The 19840-nt window shown below is 45.6% G+C and overlaps 1 protein-coding gene across 1 annotated transcript in view; it reads left to right on the top strand.

The window, feature by feature from the left end:
• ITGB3 (integrin subunit beta 3) overlaps nucleotides 1-19840 on the top strand; it is a 158095-nt gene that overhangs the window by 81621 nt on the left and 56634 nt on the right. The window contains exons 8-9 of the mRNA XM_082272407.1: nucleotides 1928-2017; nucleotides 2597-2731. Of these exons, the coding sequence (XP_082128533.1) occupies nucleotides 1928-2017; nucleotides 2597-2731 (225 nt within the window). The remainder of the gene's footprint in view (nucleotides 1-1927; nucleotides 2018-2596; nucleotides 2732-19840) is intronic.

Genomic DNA, 19840 nt, shown 5'->3' with positions numbered 1-19840 from the left:
TCTTTTCACTGCTAGCTATGAAAATGATTTGAGATCACAGTGTGTCTGGGGTTATGTCGTTAGATACAACCCCTATAGGCGTGGTGAGTAAAAAGTTTTCACTGCCTGGTCTACTCCTGTAGATGGCGCATAACCCAATAGTGAAGAAGCATTAGAGCTGCGGCTGTCAATGGACTTCAGAGAAAAAGATTTTACGGTAAGTTCTTACAAAAATCCAGTTTTTCTTTGTGACCCCACTATTAGGCCTTGTGCAGCGTCAAAAATATGCTTAAAGCCGCATTTTTGTAAACGCGTTAAGCCACGTTTAGGTGTATCAGGTGCTTAGGAGTTAATTCATTTTATTGCCCAGAATAACCATTTATTCTGACCATTGAAATGAATTAGTGTTTAAGCATTAAGCACGCTTAGCGTTCATGTGCATTTAGACACTGTGACAGAGCGAGACCCTGTCACTGTGAAAACGGAGGAGAATATGACCCTGGATTCACATTGAGGGTTAATGTGAGGTTCCAGACTATCAGCAGAGAAAGCTGTGTTTTTGGTTTTCTTGTACCGTAATTCTGTAGTTCTGGATTGGAACTTTAAATCCTGTGTCTGTCTGGACTTTACCAGGTGCCTGCAGCCTGTCTCAGCACATAAGTGTGCAGAGTCGTTATATACTCTAGCTTGAGGATAGCTCAGAGCTCCCAGTTTGGAGACAGCTCCAATATTGGAGACAGAAGGTATCATCCAGGAGACAGAGGAGCCCCAGCCAAGAGCCAGGAGGTCTTACCCAGGGGTCAGAGGAGCCCCAGCCAGGAGCCAGGAGGTCTTACCCAGGGGTCAGAGGAGCCCCAGCCAGGAGTCAAGAGACAGGGTGGTCTCACCCAGGGGTCAGAGGTGCCCACCCAGGAGACAGGAGGTCTCATTCCAGGAGTCAGGTCAGCTCCTATCGAGGTGTTATGAGAACCCCTATCCCGAGGCCAGGATTGGGTCATGCAGCAGGGTGCTGCAACTAATGGCTAAGAGAGCCAAGTGAACCAGTAGAGCTGGACAACACAGCCAGAGGGACTGGTAAGTAAACCAGCAAGGCAGCCAGATGGCTTGGTATTTTCATTTGACTGTTCATATGGATGTGCAAAAACCCCTGCGTGGGGAACTGATGTCTATGTGGACTTTCCCTGCTATTTAATAAAAGTGGGCTGCCATGCCCTAAAATACAGTTTGGACTGGTGCAACTCATTGGAAAAGCACCTACTACATCAGTATAATCTGCTAAACACCACAATGCATTTATACAAGCTTAAACTTGTCAAGCATTTTTTCTGCCAAAACGCTGCTGCTCCTAAATGTGCTGGCAGTGTTTTTATCTGCCTTTAAATGCCTGTGTGCAAGGACACATAGGCTAACATTTAGGGGCATTCAGAGGCAGAAAAAAAATGCTATGACAGTCTCCTCACTTGTGTTCAAAATGAGGTGTTATGGAGTAGATAGCTGTAAGAACGTTATAGTGCTGAACTTAAAGGAAGACTGTACTGAAAGTAACAGGGAGGCTGCCATTGCTGAACTAATCCTCTAAAGTCAGTTGCTTGGCTGTCCTGCTGATCCCAACACTTCAGTGGTTTATGAATCACTGCCCCTGAAAAACTATAACTCTAAGAAATATCCGACTACTCTCTAATTTGTTTGGTTTCATGCTTGCTCTGGTTCAGTGGCTCAAAGCATTCTTACAAAGGACTGCAAGGTAACTAGCATTTTCTGGAAATTGTAAAAAATGTCAGCCCACATGTATTTCTCAACATAGATTTTCTTTAAATGAAGCTGCAAAGTAAGTGTAGGTGTTAATCAGATAAGGATAAAATATTTCAAACTTGCTTTTCAAAAAATGATTTTACCTGACATTTGTTTCTGCACGCTGTCATTTTTAATCTTAATATATTCCTCACAGGAATATAGTGAGTTAATTCCCGGGACAACAGTGGGTACATTATCCAAAGATTCCGGAAACGTGATTCAGCTGATCGTAGATTCCTATGAGGTATGACTTGCCAAAGCCTTTCCTTTTTCCACAAACGACATGAACCTGCAATATTCCAGCTTGTTTTTTCTATGGCTTTTGTCTGTCTGCTGTTTACTCTAGACTTCCTTCTTTGGGTTAGAGTCATTAGGATCATACCAAGTCATGGAATTTGGTCACATGACCTCTGATAAAGTGGAAGGTCAGCGTTCTTAAGGGCTAAGTCCACCTCTCTGACCATGTTTCTTACTACCCCCATATTTAGAGTGCAACATGAAACAGTCACAGTCCGCAGCAGGCCCTCTCATCCCCAAACTGCTTCCCGCTTACTGAATGCAGGGACTCTTCTTCTTCTCCCTGCAGACTCCTGTCATTTTTTTAAATCAGCATGGCTCTGCCGGCACTATCAATTTACAGAGATCTGTGAATGGAGTGACTACGAGTGCCATTTTCCACTATGGCAGAGGGACTTGAAGATTTGAAGAAAAGGGTGGTGTGGGGAGAGGCCTATCTTTGGTCATCATTCAGCTTAATTTTTTCTCACCTGCACTTTCTAATATTTTCTTTGTGTTCTTTTTTTTTTTCATTTTGTGAGTACAGAAGATTCGATCTAGGGTGGAACTGGAGATCCGTGATCTTCCCGAGGAGCTGTCACTCTCATTCAATGCCACTTGCACCAACAATGAGGTCACACCAGGCCTAAAATCCTGCTCAGGGCTCAAGATTGGAGATACTGTGAGTTAAATTTTCTTTCTACCTTTTTTTTTAAGAAAGATTATTGAAGAAATGTTTGTAGCATTCCAGTTTTTCCTACTGATATGGTAAGTGTCCTCCAGAAAAAGAGAATAGAGTCACAACAAGAAACAGAGCAGAACAGGATTGTAGGCAGATAGGAGCTTTGCCCCCGTTTCCCTATCCATTTTCCATTGACATTGATGAGATCTAGAAGGGGCACAAAGAAGCTGTCCCATTTTCAGTGTCTTTACTGCCATGGCTCTATCAGACATCAACTTCTTACCCGTACATACTGTCTTGTGAAGTGACAGACTGTGGAATCATGCATGTGTGTTGTAGTTGAAACCCACAGACGGATGCATCCAAGCTTGGGCATCCTAACCAAAGATAACCACTCGGTGTGCAGATACATGGAAACAGTGATGGCTTCTCTCAGCCTTTCATTACTTAACCACTTCAATACCGGGCACTTTTCCCCCTTCCCGCCCAGGCCAATTTATAGCTTTCAGCACTGTTGCATTTTGAATGACAATTGCGCCGTCATGCTACACTGTACCTAAACCAAATTTATATCATTTTCCCCCCACAGATAGAGCTTTCTTTTGGTGGTATTTTATCACCGCAAGGTTTTTTCTTTTTTGCTAAACAAATAAAAAAAGACAGAAAAGTTAAAAAAAAAAGTTTTTTTTGTTTACATTATAAAATTTTGTAAATAGATAAGTTTTTTCCTGCACTGATGAGCACTGATGAGGCAGCACTGACAGGCACTGATGAGGAGGCACTGATGGGGTGGCACTAATATGCGGCACTGATAGGCAGCACTGTTGGACACTGATATGTGGCACTGATAGGTAGCACTGATATGCAGCATTGGTGGGGCACTGATGGGCACTGATTGCCACTGATGGGCGGCACTGGTGGGCAATAATGGGCACTGGTGGGAGCACTGATAGATGGCAATGATGGGCACTGGTGGGCAGCATTGATGGAGAGGGCACTGACTGGCTCCCTGAGCCCTGATTGCCATCCCTGGTGGCCATCCCTGGGGTCATGGGTGGGCATCCCTGGTGGTTCTAGTGGCACCCCACCAAGGGTCTGCCCTGGTAATCAATGCTCTGATTACCAGTGCAGACCCCCCCCCTCCCCCGTCAGGAGAGCTGCAGATTGGCTCTCCTCTACTCGTGAAAGTGGGGGGTGTCATGGTGCTCTTCTAATATCCCAAGGTGGTACAAGGAATGTGGGTGGATGGGAGGGGGGGGGGTTATGGGGCTGCGTGGGGGGGAACAAAGTTTGGTACTGTAGGGAAGCTATAGTCCGCGGCAGCCGGCTGAAGCGTGGAGAAGCCCTGAGAGATGCAAGAAAGGAGAGAGCGGCGCCAGCTTAGTATAGTACAAGTTTATTTAACACTGTTAAAATTGGTGACTCACTGTCCGAGGTTGGGTGAGACCGGTACACAAAGACTGTTAGGGTCATCCATCTTCCTCTTCCAGGATAGTGGTCATAGGAGAAGGTGGTGAGGTTCCAGAGGTATAGCCGAGCCGCTGTGGGGCTGCTAGTTGTCACTGGCCGCGGCGGAGCATGCACAACAGGGCTCCGGCTGCCGACTTCTGATCCCTGATGACATCACTTCCTGGCAGGAGAAAAATAGGGGTTGCACGCGTTCAGAGCATCCGTGCTCCTTCGTCAGGCGATGGGAGTGTCTCAGGTGGGGCAGGGAATTTATACCCTGTTGCCGGACTAATTGCAAAGACATCTGTCTGTGGGGGGGGCGGAGCCAAAAGACTCTAAGAAAGTCATCTCAGTAAAAACACAATTGGGGATACATGTCTCTAGGAAATCCATAAAAGTACATAAATATACATAAAAATACATGATGGTATTACATAAAAGAGGACTTATAAGAATAAATCCCATAAAAACAATACTGACATGGCCATGGGGAAAATAGATCGGTAATGTGTGTATACATCTACATGAAAAAACGGTATTGGAGGGAAAAAATAGAAATAAATGTAAAGATAAAAAAAAAAAAAATAAAATTAAATAAACATAAAAATAAAAATAAAAATATATAAATAAAAATAAAAATAAACATGAAAATAAAAGTAAAAATAAAATAAAAATAAATATAAAACTAAAAATAAAAATAAATATAAAAATAAAAATGAAAATGAGAATAGAATACACACATACATACACACATACATATATACATACATATTTTATCTTTATATATATATTTTTTTTTTTTTTATCTTTACATTTATTTCTATTTTTTCCCTCCAATACCGTTTTTTCATGTAGATGTATACACACATTACCGATCTATTTTCCCCATGGCCATGTCAGTATTGTTTTTATGGGATTTATTCTTATAAGTCCTCTTTTATGTAATACCATCATGTATTTTTATGTATGTTTATGTACTTTTATGGATTTCCTAGAGACATGTATCCCCAATTGTGTTTTTACTGAGATGACTTTCTTAGAGTCTTTTGGCTCCGCCCCCCCACAGACAGATGTCTTTGCAATTAGTCCGGCAACAGGGTATAAATTCCCTGCCCCACCTGAGACACTCCCATCGCCTGACGAAGGAGCACGGATGCTCTGAACGCGTGCAACCCCTATTTTTCTCCTGCCAGGAAGTGATGTCATCAGGGATCAGAAGTCGGCAGCCGGAGCCCTGTTGTGCATGCTCCGCCGTGGCCAGTGACAACTAGCAGCCCCACAGCGGCTCGGCTATACCTCTGGAACCTCACCACCTTCTCCTATGACCACTATCCTGGAAGAGGAAGATGGATGACCCTAACAGTCTTTGTGTACCGGTCTCACCCAACCTCGGACAGTGAGTCACCAATTTTAACAGTGTTAAATAAACTTGTACTATACTAAGCTGGCGCCGCTCTCTCCTTTCTTGCATCTCCTCTACTCGTGCCTGTCAGGCACGAACTGAGGAAAGCCGATCAACGGCACTTCCTATTTACTATGTGACCAGCTGTGATTGAACACAGCTGGTCACATGGTAAAGAGCCTACATCAGAGTGACACGCCGCATCACCGATAGCCGCTCTGCGTGCCCCCCAGGGGGCGCGCAGAGCGCATTATCCTGCCGCCGTCATATGACGTCCGGTCAGGATAATGTAACCACCTTCCCGCCGTCAATTGCCTGTAGGGCGGGCGGGAAGTGGTTAAACAGGCTGAGAAGCCACTGGTGTTCACATACAGAAGTAGTTCCAGCTGGAGGAATCTGCTGACTCTTGATGCTAAAGTCCAGTGTAGGGACAAAATCGCTTGTGTGAAGGAGGCCTCAAAGAGGGATACAGGCACAGGAGCTGTATGATTTATTGTCATGTTCACTTAGTATCTCACTGTACTTTGTTTTATGATCCACTCTTTATACTTCATTGCTTCAAATTGCAATCATTCTGAAGTAAGGAAGTGCGCCACATTTTAGTTGAATTAGGAATATTCTGTGCCTTCTAGTTTCTGCGAAAACTGCTGCCCTCCCCCATTACATGTCTTAATGTCACAGGGAAAGGTAGTGATAAAAACCTCCTCTGTGAAGTAACAGACAAATACCCGCTTCCCCTTTTGTCCAAAAATACAAAAAATTGTCTGGAGTTAAAAGCGTCACCAAAATACTCTGAGTGCACATAGTACATCCCATAAATCTATTCTTGCTGCTGTTCTCCCTGCCCCTTTACCAGCAATAAAAGCCAGTACTTGCTGAGTAAATAAAGCAGCCTGTGAAAGCTGACTTTGTCAGAGCTGTATCTAACAGTGGCCCTGCTGGATACAGTAACCAGAAACCAGGCGGCATGGTTCCTGATTATGTGATCACTATGATATCTTGGCATGTGATCACATTGCCTTGTTTATAAACAATCTGGTACTAACTGCCCGAACTATCAATGCACCTTGCACAGAGAGGGAGGGGTATTTTGACAGAAGTGATGGGCAGGCTAAGGCTAATAATGTGAAATGCAACATGTAAAATAAAAAAATAAAAACACAGTTAAAAAAAAAAAGTTTTTAAAGTTTTTAAAAGATTAAAATAGGCCGTGGAAAAGTAAAATGCTTCCCCCCCCCCCTTATAATTTAAAAATTTGAGCCGGTATTTAGAAAAGAATGTACCAAATATAGACATATATACTATATCAGCCCTTAAAATTTCCACTCGCCTGCTCGCATTTGACTTTAATTTGAAAATTAGTGGAGGGCGAGTGTGGAGGAGGGGCTGGGCTGATAGTTTCCTGGCTGATCGCTTCTGGCAAAAGCAGTGTGGCCATTAGAGCATCCCGAAACCAATCAGCCAGGAAAGTGTCAGGAAGATTTGGTGGCCGGATCACACAGAGTGGGGATTTCCCACTGTGACAAAGCTTGTATATGAATAGCCAGCCACTGTCAAACAAAGTCACGCCTCCTGGACTAGGTACTATGATAGACAGCACACTGTTTCAATGCCGGTCCAGGAGGCAGGACTTTGTTTGACAGCGGCCAGCTATTCATATACAAGCTATGTCACAGCGGGAGATCCCCACTCTGTGCGATCTGGCCGCCAGATCCTCCCTGCTGCATTGATGGGCACTGATGAGGCTGCACTGATGGGCACTGATAGGCTGCATTGATGGGCGCTGATAGGCTTCACTGATCGGCAATCATAGGCTGCACTGATGGACACTGATAAGGCTGCATTGATGGGCACTGATAAGGCTGCACTTATGAGCACTGATAAGGCTGCACTTATGAGCACTGATGAGGTGGCAATGATGGGTGCTGATTAACTGCACTAATAAGGCATCACTGATCTGCTGCACTAATGAGGCTGCACTGATGACCAAGAGGCAGCACTTATAAGCTGCACTGATACGCTGCACTGATGGGCACTAATAAGCTGCACTAATGACCACTGATGAGGCTGCACTGATGGCCACTGATGAGGCTGCACTAATGGCCACTGATGAGGCAGCACTGATATGCTGCATTCATGGGCACTAATATGCTGCTCTGATGGGCACTCATAGGCTGCACTAATGTGCACTGGTGGCCTGTGATGAGGCTTCACTTATGGCCACTGATGAGGCCTCACTGGTGGCCACTGATGAGGCCGCACTGATGGCCAGTGATGAGGCTGCACTGATAAGGCAGCACTGATATGCTGCACTGATGGGCACTGATGAGGCTGCACTGATGGGACTGCACTAATGGGCACTGATAGGCTGCACTGATGGGCACTAATAAGGCTGCACTGATGGGCACTGATGAGGCTGCACTGATATGGTACTGGTACTGATATGCTTTATGTTAATATTGTTAGAGTTGCTGTTAATATTTATTTTTGTAACTTAATCCTGCAAAAAACATTTAACGGTGTTATTTCATGAGATAATTTACGAGGGCGTGTTTAGGGGCGGTGGTGGCAAGTAACTCTTAAGGCCTGGCTAGTGGCTCAGTACTTGAAATTTTGAGCCCTGCCCTATATTACCAAAAGTATTAGGACGCCTGCCTTTTCACGCACATGAACTTTAATGGCATCCCAGTCTTAGTCCGTAGGGTTCAATATTGAGTTGGCCCACCCTTTGCAACTATAACAGCTTCAACTCTTCTAGGAAGACTGTCCACAAGGTTTAGGAGTGTGTCTATGGGAATGTTTGACCATTCTTTCAGAAGCGTATTTGTGAGGTCAGGCACTGATGTTGGACGAGAAGGCCTGGCTCCAAGTCTCCATTCTAATTCCTCCCAGGATAGGTGTTCTTTTGAGTTGAGGTCAGGACTCTGTGCAGGTCCACCCCAAGCTCGGTCATCCATGTCTTTATGGACCTTGCTTTGTGCACTGGTGCGCAGTATTGTTGGAACAGGAAGGGGCCAACCCCAAACTCTTCCACAAAGTTGGGAGCACTAAATTGTCCAAAATGTCCTCGTATGCTGATGCCTTAAGAGTTCCTTCCACTGGAACTAAGGGGCCAAGCCCAGCCCCTGAAAAAAAAAAACCCAAACCATAATCCCCCTCCACCAAATGATTTAGACCAGTGGAAGAATGGTCAAATATTCCCATAGACACACTCCTAAACCTTGTGGACAGCCTTCTCAGTAGAGTTGAAGCTGTTACAGCTGCAAAGGGTGGGCCAACTAAATATTGAGCCCTACGGACTAAGATTGGGATATTGAAATTCATGTGCATGTAAAGGCAAGTGTCCCAATACGTTTGGTAATGTGGTGTATGTCCTTGAAAATCTGTGTAATTTTTATTTATGTAGGTAAATTAGTCATAGTTATAGTCAAATTAACAAAAGTATATGGATGCTGCTAAACTACAATTACCTGAACACCTGATGAACTTTCTTTAGGTGAAAATCAGGGACAGACACGTCGCTATTGCTCAGAAGTTGCTTTAAGCCCCGTACACACGTACCGATGGTCGGCATACAAATGTTCCTCTTTTCTCCCCGGGATGTCGGTGTCTGCTGAAAAGTGCAAAGACAGCACAAGGACAGCACAAGAATTTTGTCCGCCGACTGCAGAAGTGATGTCATGTAATGGTTAACTTTCCCTGTGTTTTCTATTTTCTGAGCATGCCCAGTCTTGCAAATCTGCGGTCTGTCGGCCGAATTGTGTACTGACAGGCGAACAATCGTCCGTTCTGGTGTCGGCATACAAAAATTTTCATGTTTGCAAGAAAGACTTTTGTCCGCGGATTGTGCGCAGACATCTGTCGGAGGCACCATACTAACACGCGTACAATCGGCAGATCCTTCGTCCACCGACGTTTGTATGCCGACGATCGGTACGTGTGTACGGGCCTTTAGGCATAGTAGTGTACTATACATGTTCTCACATCCTACCAGTTGCTTCATTTGCACTTGCTACAAGTTTTTACATGCATGTTTACCTTTACCGTTATCGTTTTTGTTTTACTTTTTAATGCTATAAAATTTAGCTGGCTGAAACACAAGGAGCCTGTTTTTTAGCCTACGTTTAAGTTCTTCATATTTTTTTATTGTTCTTTTAAAAAAAAATGTTTTATATTATCTTCCTTCACTGAGCTCTGTGGTATTTTGTGCTGTTCCTACCTATATATGTTTAGGCACATACCACCCTTATTAAATCATCGAGAACTCCTCCATAATTCTGCTTGCTTAGGACACAAGTAAATAAAAAATGATGCACTGAACACGTGTTTTCCACTTACACAAATTCAGACCATATGTGTCATGGTATTTTTCCTTTAAGCCTTTTTGTTTTCTTAATTCTCTCATGTTAATGTAAGATTGAACTGATTATCTAGTTCGAGAAAAAAGAGAAACATTCTCTTCAAGACCTTTCATATACAAGGAGAAATTTAGCAACTGATGATCTTTACTGTCTTGTCATTTGTAGATAATGACATGGGCCAAGCTAAGACTCCACTTCTCCACCTCCTATACTCACATGATGAGCTCCAGTATACTTAGAAAACACATTGCAACTACAATGTTATTCAGGCCTTAAAAGTAACAATAAGATAGTTTGATATATTATTCTTTTTAGATTAAAGTAGAATTCTGGGTAACCCTAACTCAATGGTGGGGAGCTTTTTTTTCTGACAAGGGGGATTTGGATATTTTTAACATCATTTGGGGGCCGTACAAAACTATCAACTTAAAATGTATGGGGGCCTGTTATATTTGGTCAAACATTTAATTATCTCACCCCTAATGTGATGGCTGGAAACTGCTTCTATTTGGTGAGGTGCTGGTGGGTACTGCTGGCTGTGTACTGCCGGCGGGTACTGCTGGCTGATACTGCTGGCGGCGGGTACTGCTGGCTGGTACTGTGCTGTGGGTACTGCTGGCTGGTACTGCTGTGGGTACTGCTGGCTCAGGCTGGTAGTGCTGGCTCAGGCTGGTACTGCTGGCTGATACTGTGCTGTGGGTACTGCTGGCTGATACTGAGCTGTGGGTACTGCTGGATGGTACTGCTGGCTGGTACTGCTGGATCAGGCTGGTACACTGCTGGCTGGTACTGCTGTAGGTACTGCTGGTTCAGGCTGGTACACTGCTGGCTGGTACTGCTGGCTCAGGCTGGTAGTGCTGGCTGATACTGCTGTGGGTACTGCTGGCGGGAAATGCTGGCTAGAAATATCAAGTTCAACAGAGCGAGTCACGTGTGAGGACTCAGGAGCGGCGCCGCGCTGGAGGAAGATGCTTCCTGTATTGGTCAGTCTCCTCACAGGCGGAGTGCATTTGATATTACTACGCATGTGACTAACTCAGACTGTCAGGACAAAGCCTGAAACTATACAGGAAAAATCGGCTCCGTTCTGACAGCTCAGCTGAGACAGACACATCACCTCACGGGAGACTTGGGATGTCCGCATGGGGGGCTGAACCAAATGATTTTGTGGGCTGCATATGGCCCGTGGGCTGTATGTTTCCCACCCCTGCCCTAATTAATCCTAAAAATACCCCCTACCCCTCCAAATATCTATGCTTGCTAACCTTTGTAAAAAGATGTTTATACTTACCAATCTGCAAGCCGCTACCGGTTTGGTCATGTGATGTCCCCTGTGTCAGCCAGCGATCAGATACAGGGGAGAAGAGAGACCGCTCAACAACAGCTGGTATTGACGGAGCGGTAATGTCACCCATAGGCTTACTATGGCCCATCCATTGTCGGCTCTCCCTCCTCTACCATGACGTATAAACATCTTTCTTGCGCAGGTTAATAAGCATAGGTGTTATCGGTGGGGTAGTGTGAGTTACAAACCTTAAAAAATAAGATTTCAATTCTATCCCCATATGCTACATAGCTGTTGCAAAATCCAGTAGAAATAGTGCAGTTAGGGTGTAATGTCTGCATCTGGGTTTAGTGCAGAACGTTACCAGGGATGCCTGCAATTTGAGCTCAAGCTCTGTAAAGTCATTTGGAAAAGAATTAATTGGAGAGAGTTATATTTAAAAGAGGAGTTCCAGGCTGTACAAAAAATAAAAATTAAAGTCAACAGCTACAAATACTGTAGCTGCTGACCTTTAATATAAGGACACTTACCTGTCCAGAGATCCCACGATGGTCCCGCCGTCTTCTGAGACCTCTGTGTGTCCCAGAAGGCAGCTGGGGAAAGGAGGAGCGGTCGGAAATGACGTAGATCGCCGATCTGCGATCTTACCCAGAAGTGGGAGATGGTACCTGTCAAAACCAGGTACCCCCCCAAATGTGGCATGGAAAGGGGGGAGGGTGTGAGCAAGCAGAACTACCCCTTTTGGGTAAATCTCTGCTTAAATTATAAAGAGGAACAAAACCGTTTTTTTTTTTTAGTTTTGGATAGAGTGGTGAGGGATTGGAACGCCTGTCAGGTTTGTATTATGGTGTCACAAGTTAGCCTATAGTTTTGTCTGTATATCCTTACCTCCTTGCTGCAGTGCTTCTGTCTTGCCTCCCTTCACATGTGGTGTTTGGGCTTCTATGGGCGTCGCCTGCTCCACTGTGGGTTATATCCTGTTCCTGTCAATTACTTCCTGGGTCACCTCCCTGTATGCTTCCCTATATATACACATGCTCAGTGCACTGCTCCTTGCTTGAGCAACATCGCTGTTCTCTGAGCTCCCATCTGTGTATCCCTTGGCTATTGTATCTGATCTCCTGTGTACCGACCCTGCTTCGTTTCTCCGTCTATGTTCGTCTGCTACCTGTCCTGACCTCGGCTTGTCTCCTGGATCTCCTTATAGTCTCCTGTTTACCCTGCACACGCCAGCGGTCTCCAAATCCTCAGCTGGGCCTACCTGGGGGCCACGACCTGGTTCCAGTCTGCTGCAAGTCCATCCCCACCATCAGGGGCCCTGGTGAAGAAGCAGGCTGGGGCTTAGACTCCGCGCCCTGGGGAATCCTGAGGTGGGGATCTATAAGGGCTCATTACCACAGACTCGTTGACATATGGACTGTGCCCCCATTGGGGAGAATCACACTCTCTTGTTCTGTTTACCATTATCACCGAAAGTGACAGTGAAAGAAATGCCAGATTTTGGGTTGTCGCCAGAAATAGAGAGGAAGTCTTTCAAAAAGGACACTAGTTCTGGTGACAACCAGTGATTCCCTAAATTTGGAAAGATTTTCTCAAAATTGTGACTGCAGGACAGAAAGTAGAGAGAAATCTCCTCTGCAAATAGATTTGTGTTACATTTTTATATATCAATCATTAAGAAGGAGTTTCCCTTTAAGCACCTAAGCTCTTTTCCCAAATTCTGCTATGTTTGCACACAATTGCATGCGGTTACATGTGTATTTGAACTCTCTTTATCTATTTCTGTAGCTGTTTCCACATGAGTGCAGCTTACACGCATGTACACATGTTTCTTGTTATCTACATCCTGCTAATGACAGGCCTGCCACATCTTTGTTTCAAAACAAGCACATGGTGTCAGATCTGATTTATCTAAAGCACTGACAAGAATCAAATTTTCTGTTTGTGGCTCAATGATTTAGACCATTCTATCTCCAAAGCTGATCATTTATAATGAGAAATTTACCCTGAGCGGAGTAAAGAGATGGGTAAACCATAGCAACAGAGGGAAAACATTTATTCAAAGTCCTGGTTACTAGAGCAGGCTGGATGATAAATGCTAAAATATCAAAAGGGTGGAGAGTAGCAACAACACTCATTTGTAGAGGTATGATTTGCTTCCAAACATCTAATGTTTGTATGCACCATTATGTAAAATTTTGGATTACCTTCTCAACAGCACTTTTTAGAATTCTGGCATTACTCCTCTCCCCAACCCCCCAACCATTTTAACTGTCACTGAACCCTGTCTCTGGTAAGCAAACACTGGCCATGTAGTTAAAATGGACTCAAATTAAAAAAATAGGATTTTGTATAAACTGTAAAATCCTTTACTTGGGAATCTATTGAGGGGTACAGCAATTCTTAGGCTGTCAGGTTATACTGCCACCTACAGAAGAAAAAAACATCTGCTCTCCTGAGGACACTGGCAAAATACTTGCGGACTGAGTTAACCTGTACTGACCAACATTTTTATTTCTTGCCAATGTCCATTCCTCCTGTATTCGGCAGTATAACCTGACATTCAATGGATAAAAAGTAAATTAGGATTTGCTATGTTACCGGAAACATTCCTCCTGGAAAATAGTGTGCACTTCCTGTGCCTAGAAACACTTGTGCCTTGAACCTCATATGTGTATATCTATGTGTATATCTACAGTGTGAGATCATCTAAGAAACTGTTCTTCTGACTGCTATTCTCAACAGGTTTAGAGAGAGATATGGTGATGGCATTACTCTGCTGTCCCGCGATTTGCAATAAATTCTGGATCGCGGGCAGAATCGCGGTGATTCTGCCCGCGATCCGTTACGCTCACATGTGAATGTAGCCTTAATGTTTGTAGTTGTTCCTCATAACTCCCTCCAGCCCCCTTAGTAACTTCAGTTCTTCTTGTTAGAGAGGAAGCTGCACCTGATGACCTGCATGTAGAAATGCCCCTGCTTCGGCTCCATTCATTATGTAGAACTGCACTTCTTCTCATGCCATTATTTGAATACTGCACCACCGGTTATCAGATCACCGGTCATCAGACAGCAGCTCTGATATGCGGTTGAAAAGGTCTGTTATAGGCAACACTGGTTACAAGTCTTTTCCTCTCTGCTTGCCTTTTTTGGACACAGCTTCCACAGTTCAAGTCCTATATAATGGCCAATATTTTGAAATGTTTTCCAGGGATGCTACATCTGCCATGTATTTTATGTGATCATTTGCTATACTGCTTACAGCTTTGGGGCACTAAAGGCAAACTGTAAACAATCCTGGACAACTGAAATTAAGCCTATGGGGAAAAATGCATTCTGTAAGAACCAAAGTCAAAATGATCAGTAGGGCAAAGGAAAATATATGCAAACCTAGACTATTCTTGAGTATGTTGAACATAGCCCCACCTCCTGAGTAGAGATGTATAGAACTGTTCGCCGGCGAACAGTTCCCGGCGAACTTAGCATGTTCGCGTTCGCCGCTGCCGGCGAACATATGCGATGTTCGGTCCGCCCCCCATAAGACATCATTGAGGCAAACTTTGACCCTGAACTTTACAGTCAGCAGACACATTTCCAGCCAATCAGCATACCTCCCTCCCACACCCTCCCACCTCCTATAAATAAGCAAGGGCAGCATCCATCTTAGATCATTCTGAAGCAGTGTGTGTAGTGAGAGTAGGGAGAGAGCTGCTGCTGCTGCTGCTGCTGCTGCTGCTGTTAAGCTAGGGACAGTTAGTCAGTGTTCCTGGTCTTGCAGTGTTCTTGGTCCACTACTGCTGTAATATCAGCACCCCAAAAAGCCCTTCTAAGGGCTGGTATTTGTGGGTTTTTTTTTTATATATATATATATATATATATATATATATACCTAGCGTCCCCAAAAGCCCTTTTAAGGGCTGGTAATTGAGTTGTTTCTTCATATATATATATATCTATATCTATCTAGTGTCCCCAAAAGCCCTTTTAAGGGCTGGTAATTGAGGATTTTTTTTATTTATATATATACATATATATATATATATATATATATAGTGTCCCCAAAAGCCCTTTTAAGGGCTGGTAAGGTAATAGATTTTTTTCTTTATATATATATCTATATATATCTATTGTACACTGCAGTTGCCTGCCCGCTGTGTGTGAGAGGCCACAGACCTACCACAGACTGTACTGTGTGCACACCACACTCATTTCGGGTGGCACAGGCACAGTACCTGGCATTTTAAAAAATATTTTTTTTTTCCTCTGTCATAATTGCAGTGAGTGCTGTGTCAGGTCCACAGAGTGCACTGTACCCACTGCAGTGCACTGCCCACCACTGATATATATACGGTGGCACAGCATCTTGTTGCAATAAATTGGAAAAAAAAAATATTTTTTATTATTGCAGTTGCCTGGGCTGCCAGTTACTGTCAGGTCCACAGAGTGTACTGTGCCCACTGCAGTGCCACTGTGTGCCCACCCACCACTGATATATAAGGTGGCACAGCAGCTTGCAAAGTAAAAAAAATATATATATATTTTTTAATTGCAGTTGCCTGGGTGCCAGTGACTGCTGTCAGGTCCACAGAGAGTGTACTGTGCCACTGCCCACCCACCACTGATATATAAGGTGGCACAGCAGCTTGCAAAGTAAAATAAAATATATTTTTTTAAAATTGCAGTTGCCTGGGTACCAGTGACTGCTGTCAGGTCCACAGAGAGTGTACTGTGCCACTGCCCACCCACCACTGATATATAAGGTGGCACAGCAGCTTGCAAAGTAAAATAAAATATATTTTTTAAAATTGCAGTTGCCTGGGTGCCAGTGACTGCTGTCAGGTCCACAGAGAGTGTACTGTGCCACTGCCCACCCACCACTGATATATAAGGTGTCACAGCAGCTTGCAAAGTAAAATAAAATATATTTTTTTAAAATTGCAGTTGCCTGGGTGCCAGTGACTGCTGTCAGGTCCACAGAGAGTGTACTGTGCCACTGCCCACCCACCACTGATATATAAGGTGGCACAGCAGCTTGCCAAGTAAAAAAAATATATATATTTTTTAATTGCAGTTGCCTGAGTGCCAGTGACTGTCAGGTCCACAGAGTGTACTGTACCCACTGCCCAACACTCCTATAGGGTGGCACAGCACCTTGCACTCATAGTACACAACACATTAAAAAAGAAAATGACAGGCAGAGGCAGGCCACCCCGCAAGGGCCGTCGTGGTCGTGGTGCTGTGATTTCCTTAGGCCCTAGAATAATGCCCAGTGTTCAGAGGCCACCACAGACCCTGAACTCAAAAAATTCTGAGGCCATAGTTGACTGGCTTACACAAGACACCCAATCGTCTACAGCTTCCGCTCGGAACGCACCATCCTCCTCCAGCTCAGCTTCGGGCACCTCTCAATTTACCACTCGCCAGCCCGCCGGCACCACCACCAACACTAGCACCACAGCCGCTTCACTTGATCCGTCAGAGGAGTTATTTTCACATCAGTTTGAAGAAATAAGTGATGCGCAACTATTAGTGCCAGAGGATGTAGATAACGGGGATATTTCTCAGTCAGGCAGCATTATACACATGGACGTACATTGTGATGATGATGATGATGATGTTGTACCTGCTGCTGCTGCCTTTGCTGAGTTGTCAAGTGAAGCGGCTGATGATGACGATGTGTCTGTGGATGTCACCTGGGTGCCTGCTCGAAGAGCAGAAGAAGAGGGGGAAAGTTCAGATGGGGAGACAGAGAGGAGGAGGAGACGAGTTGGAAGCAGGGGGAGGAGGTCATCGCAAGGAGCTAGTGGCGCAGTCAGACAGCATGTAGATTCGGCACCCGGGGTCAGCCAGACAGCACGCCAATCAACGCAAGCTGTTGCCACTACCAGAATGCCGTCCTTCCAAAGCTCAGCAGTGTGGCATTTTTTTTGTGTGTCTGCCTCTGATATCAGCGATGCCATTTGTAACCTGTGCCAAAAGAAACTGAGTCGTGGGAAGTCCAACACCCACCTAGGTACAACTGCTTTGCGAAGGCACATGATCTCACATCACAAACGCCTATGGGATCAACACATGAGTAAAAGCAGCACACAAACTGAAAGCCACCATCCTCCTCCTGGTCCAGCATCTTCAGCCACGTCAACCACTGCTGTCCTCCATGCCCCCTATCAACAACCCGCCCCTCCGCCTCTCACCTTCAGCAGTTCCTGCTCGTCACCTGCCCACAGTCAGGTGTCTGTCAAGGAAATGTTTGAGCGTAAAAAGCCAATCTCGCAGAGTCACCCCCTTGCCCGGCGTCTGACAGCTGGCTTGTCGGAACTCTTAGCCCGCCAGCTTTTACCATACAAGCTGGTGGAGTCTGAGGCCTTCAAAAAATTTGTCGCTATTGGGACACCGCAGTGGAAGGTACCCGGCCGAAATTATTTTTCACAAAAGGCAATCCCCAACCTGTACTCTATTGTGGAAAAGGAAATCATGTCACGTCTGGCACACAGTGTTGGGGCAAGGGTCCATCTGACCACTGATAGCTGGTCTGCAAAGCACGGTCAGGGCAGGTATATAACGTACACTGCGCATTGGGTAAACCTGCTGGCGGCTGCCAAGCATGGAATGCGTGGCTCTGCTGCAGAGAAGTTGGTGACACCGCCACGACTTGCAGGCAGGCCTGCTGCCACCTCCTCTACTCCTCCTACTCCATCCTCTTTGCTAACCTCCTCGGCTGAGTCCTCTTCTGCTGTTGCGTCTTGCTCCACACCAACTGCACCCCCCCAGCTCCCCAGGGGCTATTCCACATGCCGGATACGACAGTGTCACGCTGTCTTGGGGTTGACTTGCCTGAAAGCAGAGAGTCACACCGGACCAGCACTACTGTCCGCCCTGAATGCACAGGTGGATCAGTGGCTGACCCCGCACCAACTGGAGATCGGCAAAGTGGTGTGTGACAACGGGAGCAATTTGTTGGCGGCATTGAATTTGGGCAAGTTGACACATGTGCCGTGCATGGCACATGTGTTGAATCTGATTGTGCAACGTTTTGTGCAGAAGTACCCAGGCTTACAGGACGTCCTCAAGCAGGCCAGGAAGGTGTGTGGCCATTTCAGGCGTTCCTACACGGCCATGGCGCACTTTGCAGATATTCAGCGGCGAAACAACATGCCAGTGAGGCGCTTGATTTGCGACAGCCCGACACGTTGGAATTCAACACTGCTAATGTTCGACCGCCTGCTCCAACAAGAAAAAGCGGTCAACGAGTATTTGTATGACCGGGGTGCTAGGACAGCCTCTGCGGAGCTGGGTATTTTTTTGCCACGCTACTGGACGCTCATGCGCAATGCCTGTAGGCTCATGCGTCCTTTTGAGGAGGTGACAAACCTAGTGAGTTGCACTGAAGGCACCATCAGCGACATCAACCCATATGTTTTTTTCCTGGAGCGTGCCCTGCGAAGAGTGCTGGATCAGGCCGTAGATGAGCGTGAAGAGGAAGAGGAAGAGTTGTGGTCACCATCACCACCACCAGAAACAGCCTTACCATCGATTGCTGGACCTGCGGCAACACTGGAAGAGGAGTGTGAGGAAGAGGAGTCAGAGGAGGAATGTGGCTTTGAGGAGGAGGAACACCAACCACAGCAGGCATTCCAGGGTGCTCGTTGTCACCTATCTGGTACCCGTGGTGTTGTACGTGGCTGGGGGGAAGAACACACCTTCAATGACATCAGTGAGGACGAGGAATTGGACATGAGTAGCTCGGCATCCAACCTTGTGCAAATGGGGTCTTTCATGCTGTCATGCCTGTTGAGAGACCCTCGTATAAAAAGGCTGAAGGAGAACGACCTGTACTGGGTGGCCACGCTACTAGACCCCCGGTATAAGCAGAAAGTCTGTGATATGTTACCCAATTACCGGCAGTCGCAAAGGATGCAGCAGCTACAAAATAAGTTAAAAACTATGCTTTACACAGCGTATAAGGGTGATGTCACAGCACAACGGGAATCCAACAGGGGAAGAGGTGAAAGTAATCCTCCTCCTACCACCACAACCACGCCAGCAAGGACAGGACGCTTTACAGACGTCTTGTTGATGGAGGACATGCGGAGCTTTTTTAGTCCTATGCATCGCCACAGCCCTTCGGGGTCCACCCTCAGAGAACGACTCGACCGACAGGTAGCAGACTACCTTGCCTTAACTGCAGATATCGACACTCTGAGGAGCGATGAACCCCTTGACTACTGGGTGTGCAGGCTTGACCTGTGGCCTGAGCTATCCCAATTTGCCATTGAACTTCTGGCCTGCCCCGCTTCAAGTGTGCTGTCAGAAAGGACCTTCAGCGCAGCAGGAGGTATTGTCACTGAGAAGAGAAGTCGCCTAGGTCAAAAAAGTCTTGATTACCTCACGTTTATTAAGATGAATGAGGCATGGATCCCGAAGGGACTGACAGTGGGGGATGCATTTGACTAAAAAAGGCCTGGTGATGACTGAGATGCCTTGGCCTAAAAATGGTCCACACGCTGCTGTATATAATCATTCTCTGCATGCCGGATGACTTACGTGACGTCTCCGCCACCAACTACGGTTCAAGCCGCAATGTTTTAGTGCACTTTCTGCCTTAAAACCTC

The sequence above is a fragment of the Pelophylax lessonae genome (genome assembly GCF_965119305.1).
Source record: "Pelophylax lessonae genome assembly, chromosome: 11".
Lineage (NCBI taxonomy): Eukaryota > Metazoa > Chordata > Amphibia > Anura > Ranidae > Pelophylax > Pelophylax lessonae.
The sequence above is the reverse complement of the archived record's forward strand: the minus strand, read 5'-3'. Positions and strand labels throughout refer to the sequence as shown.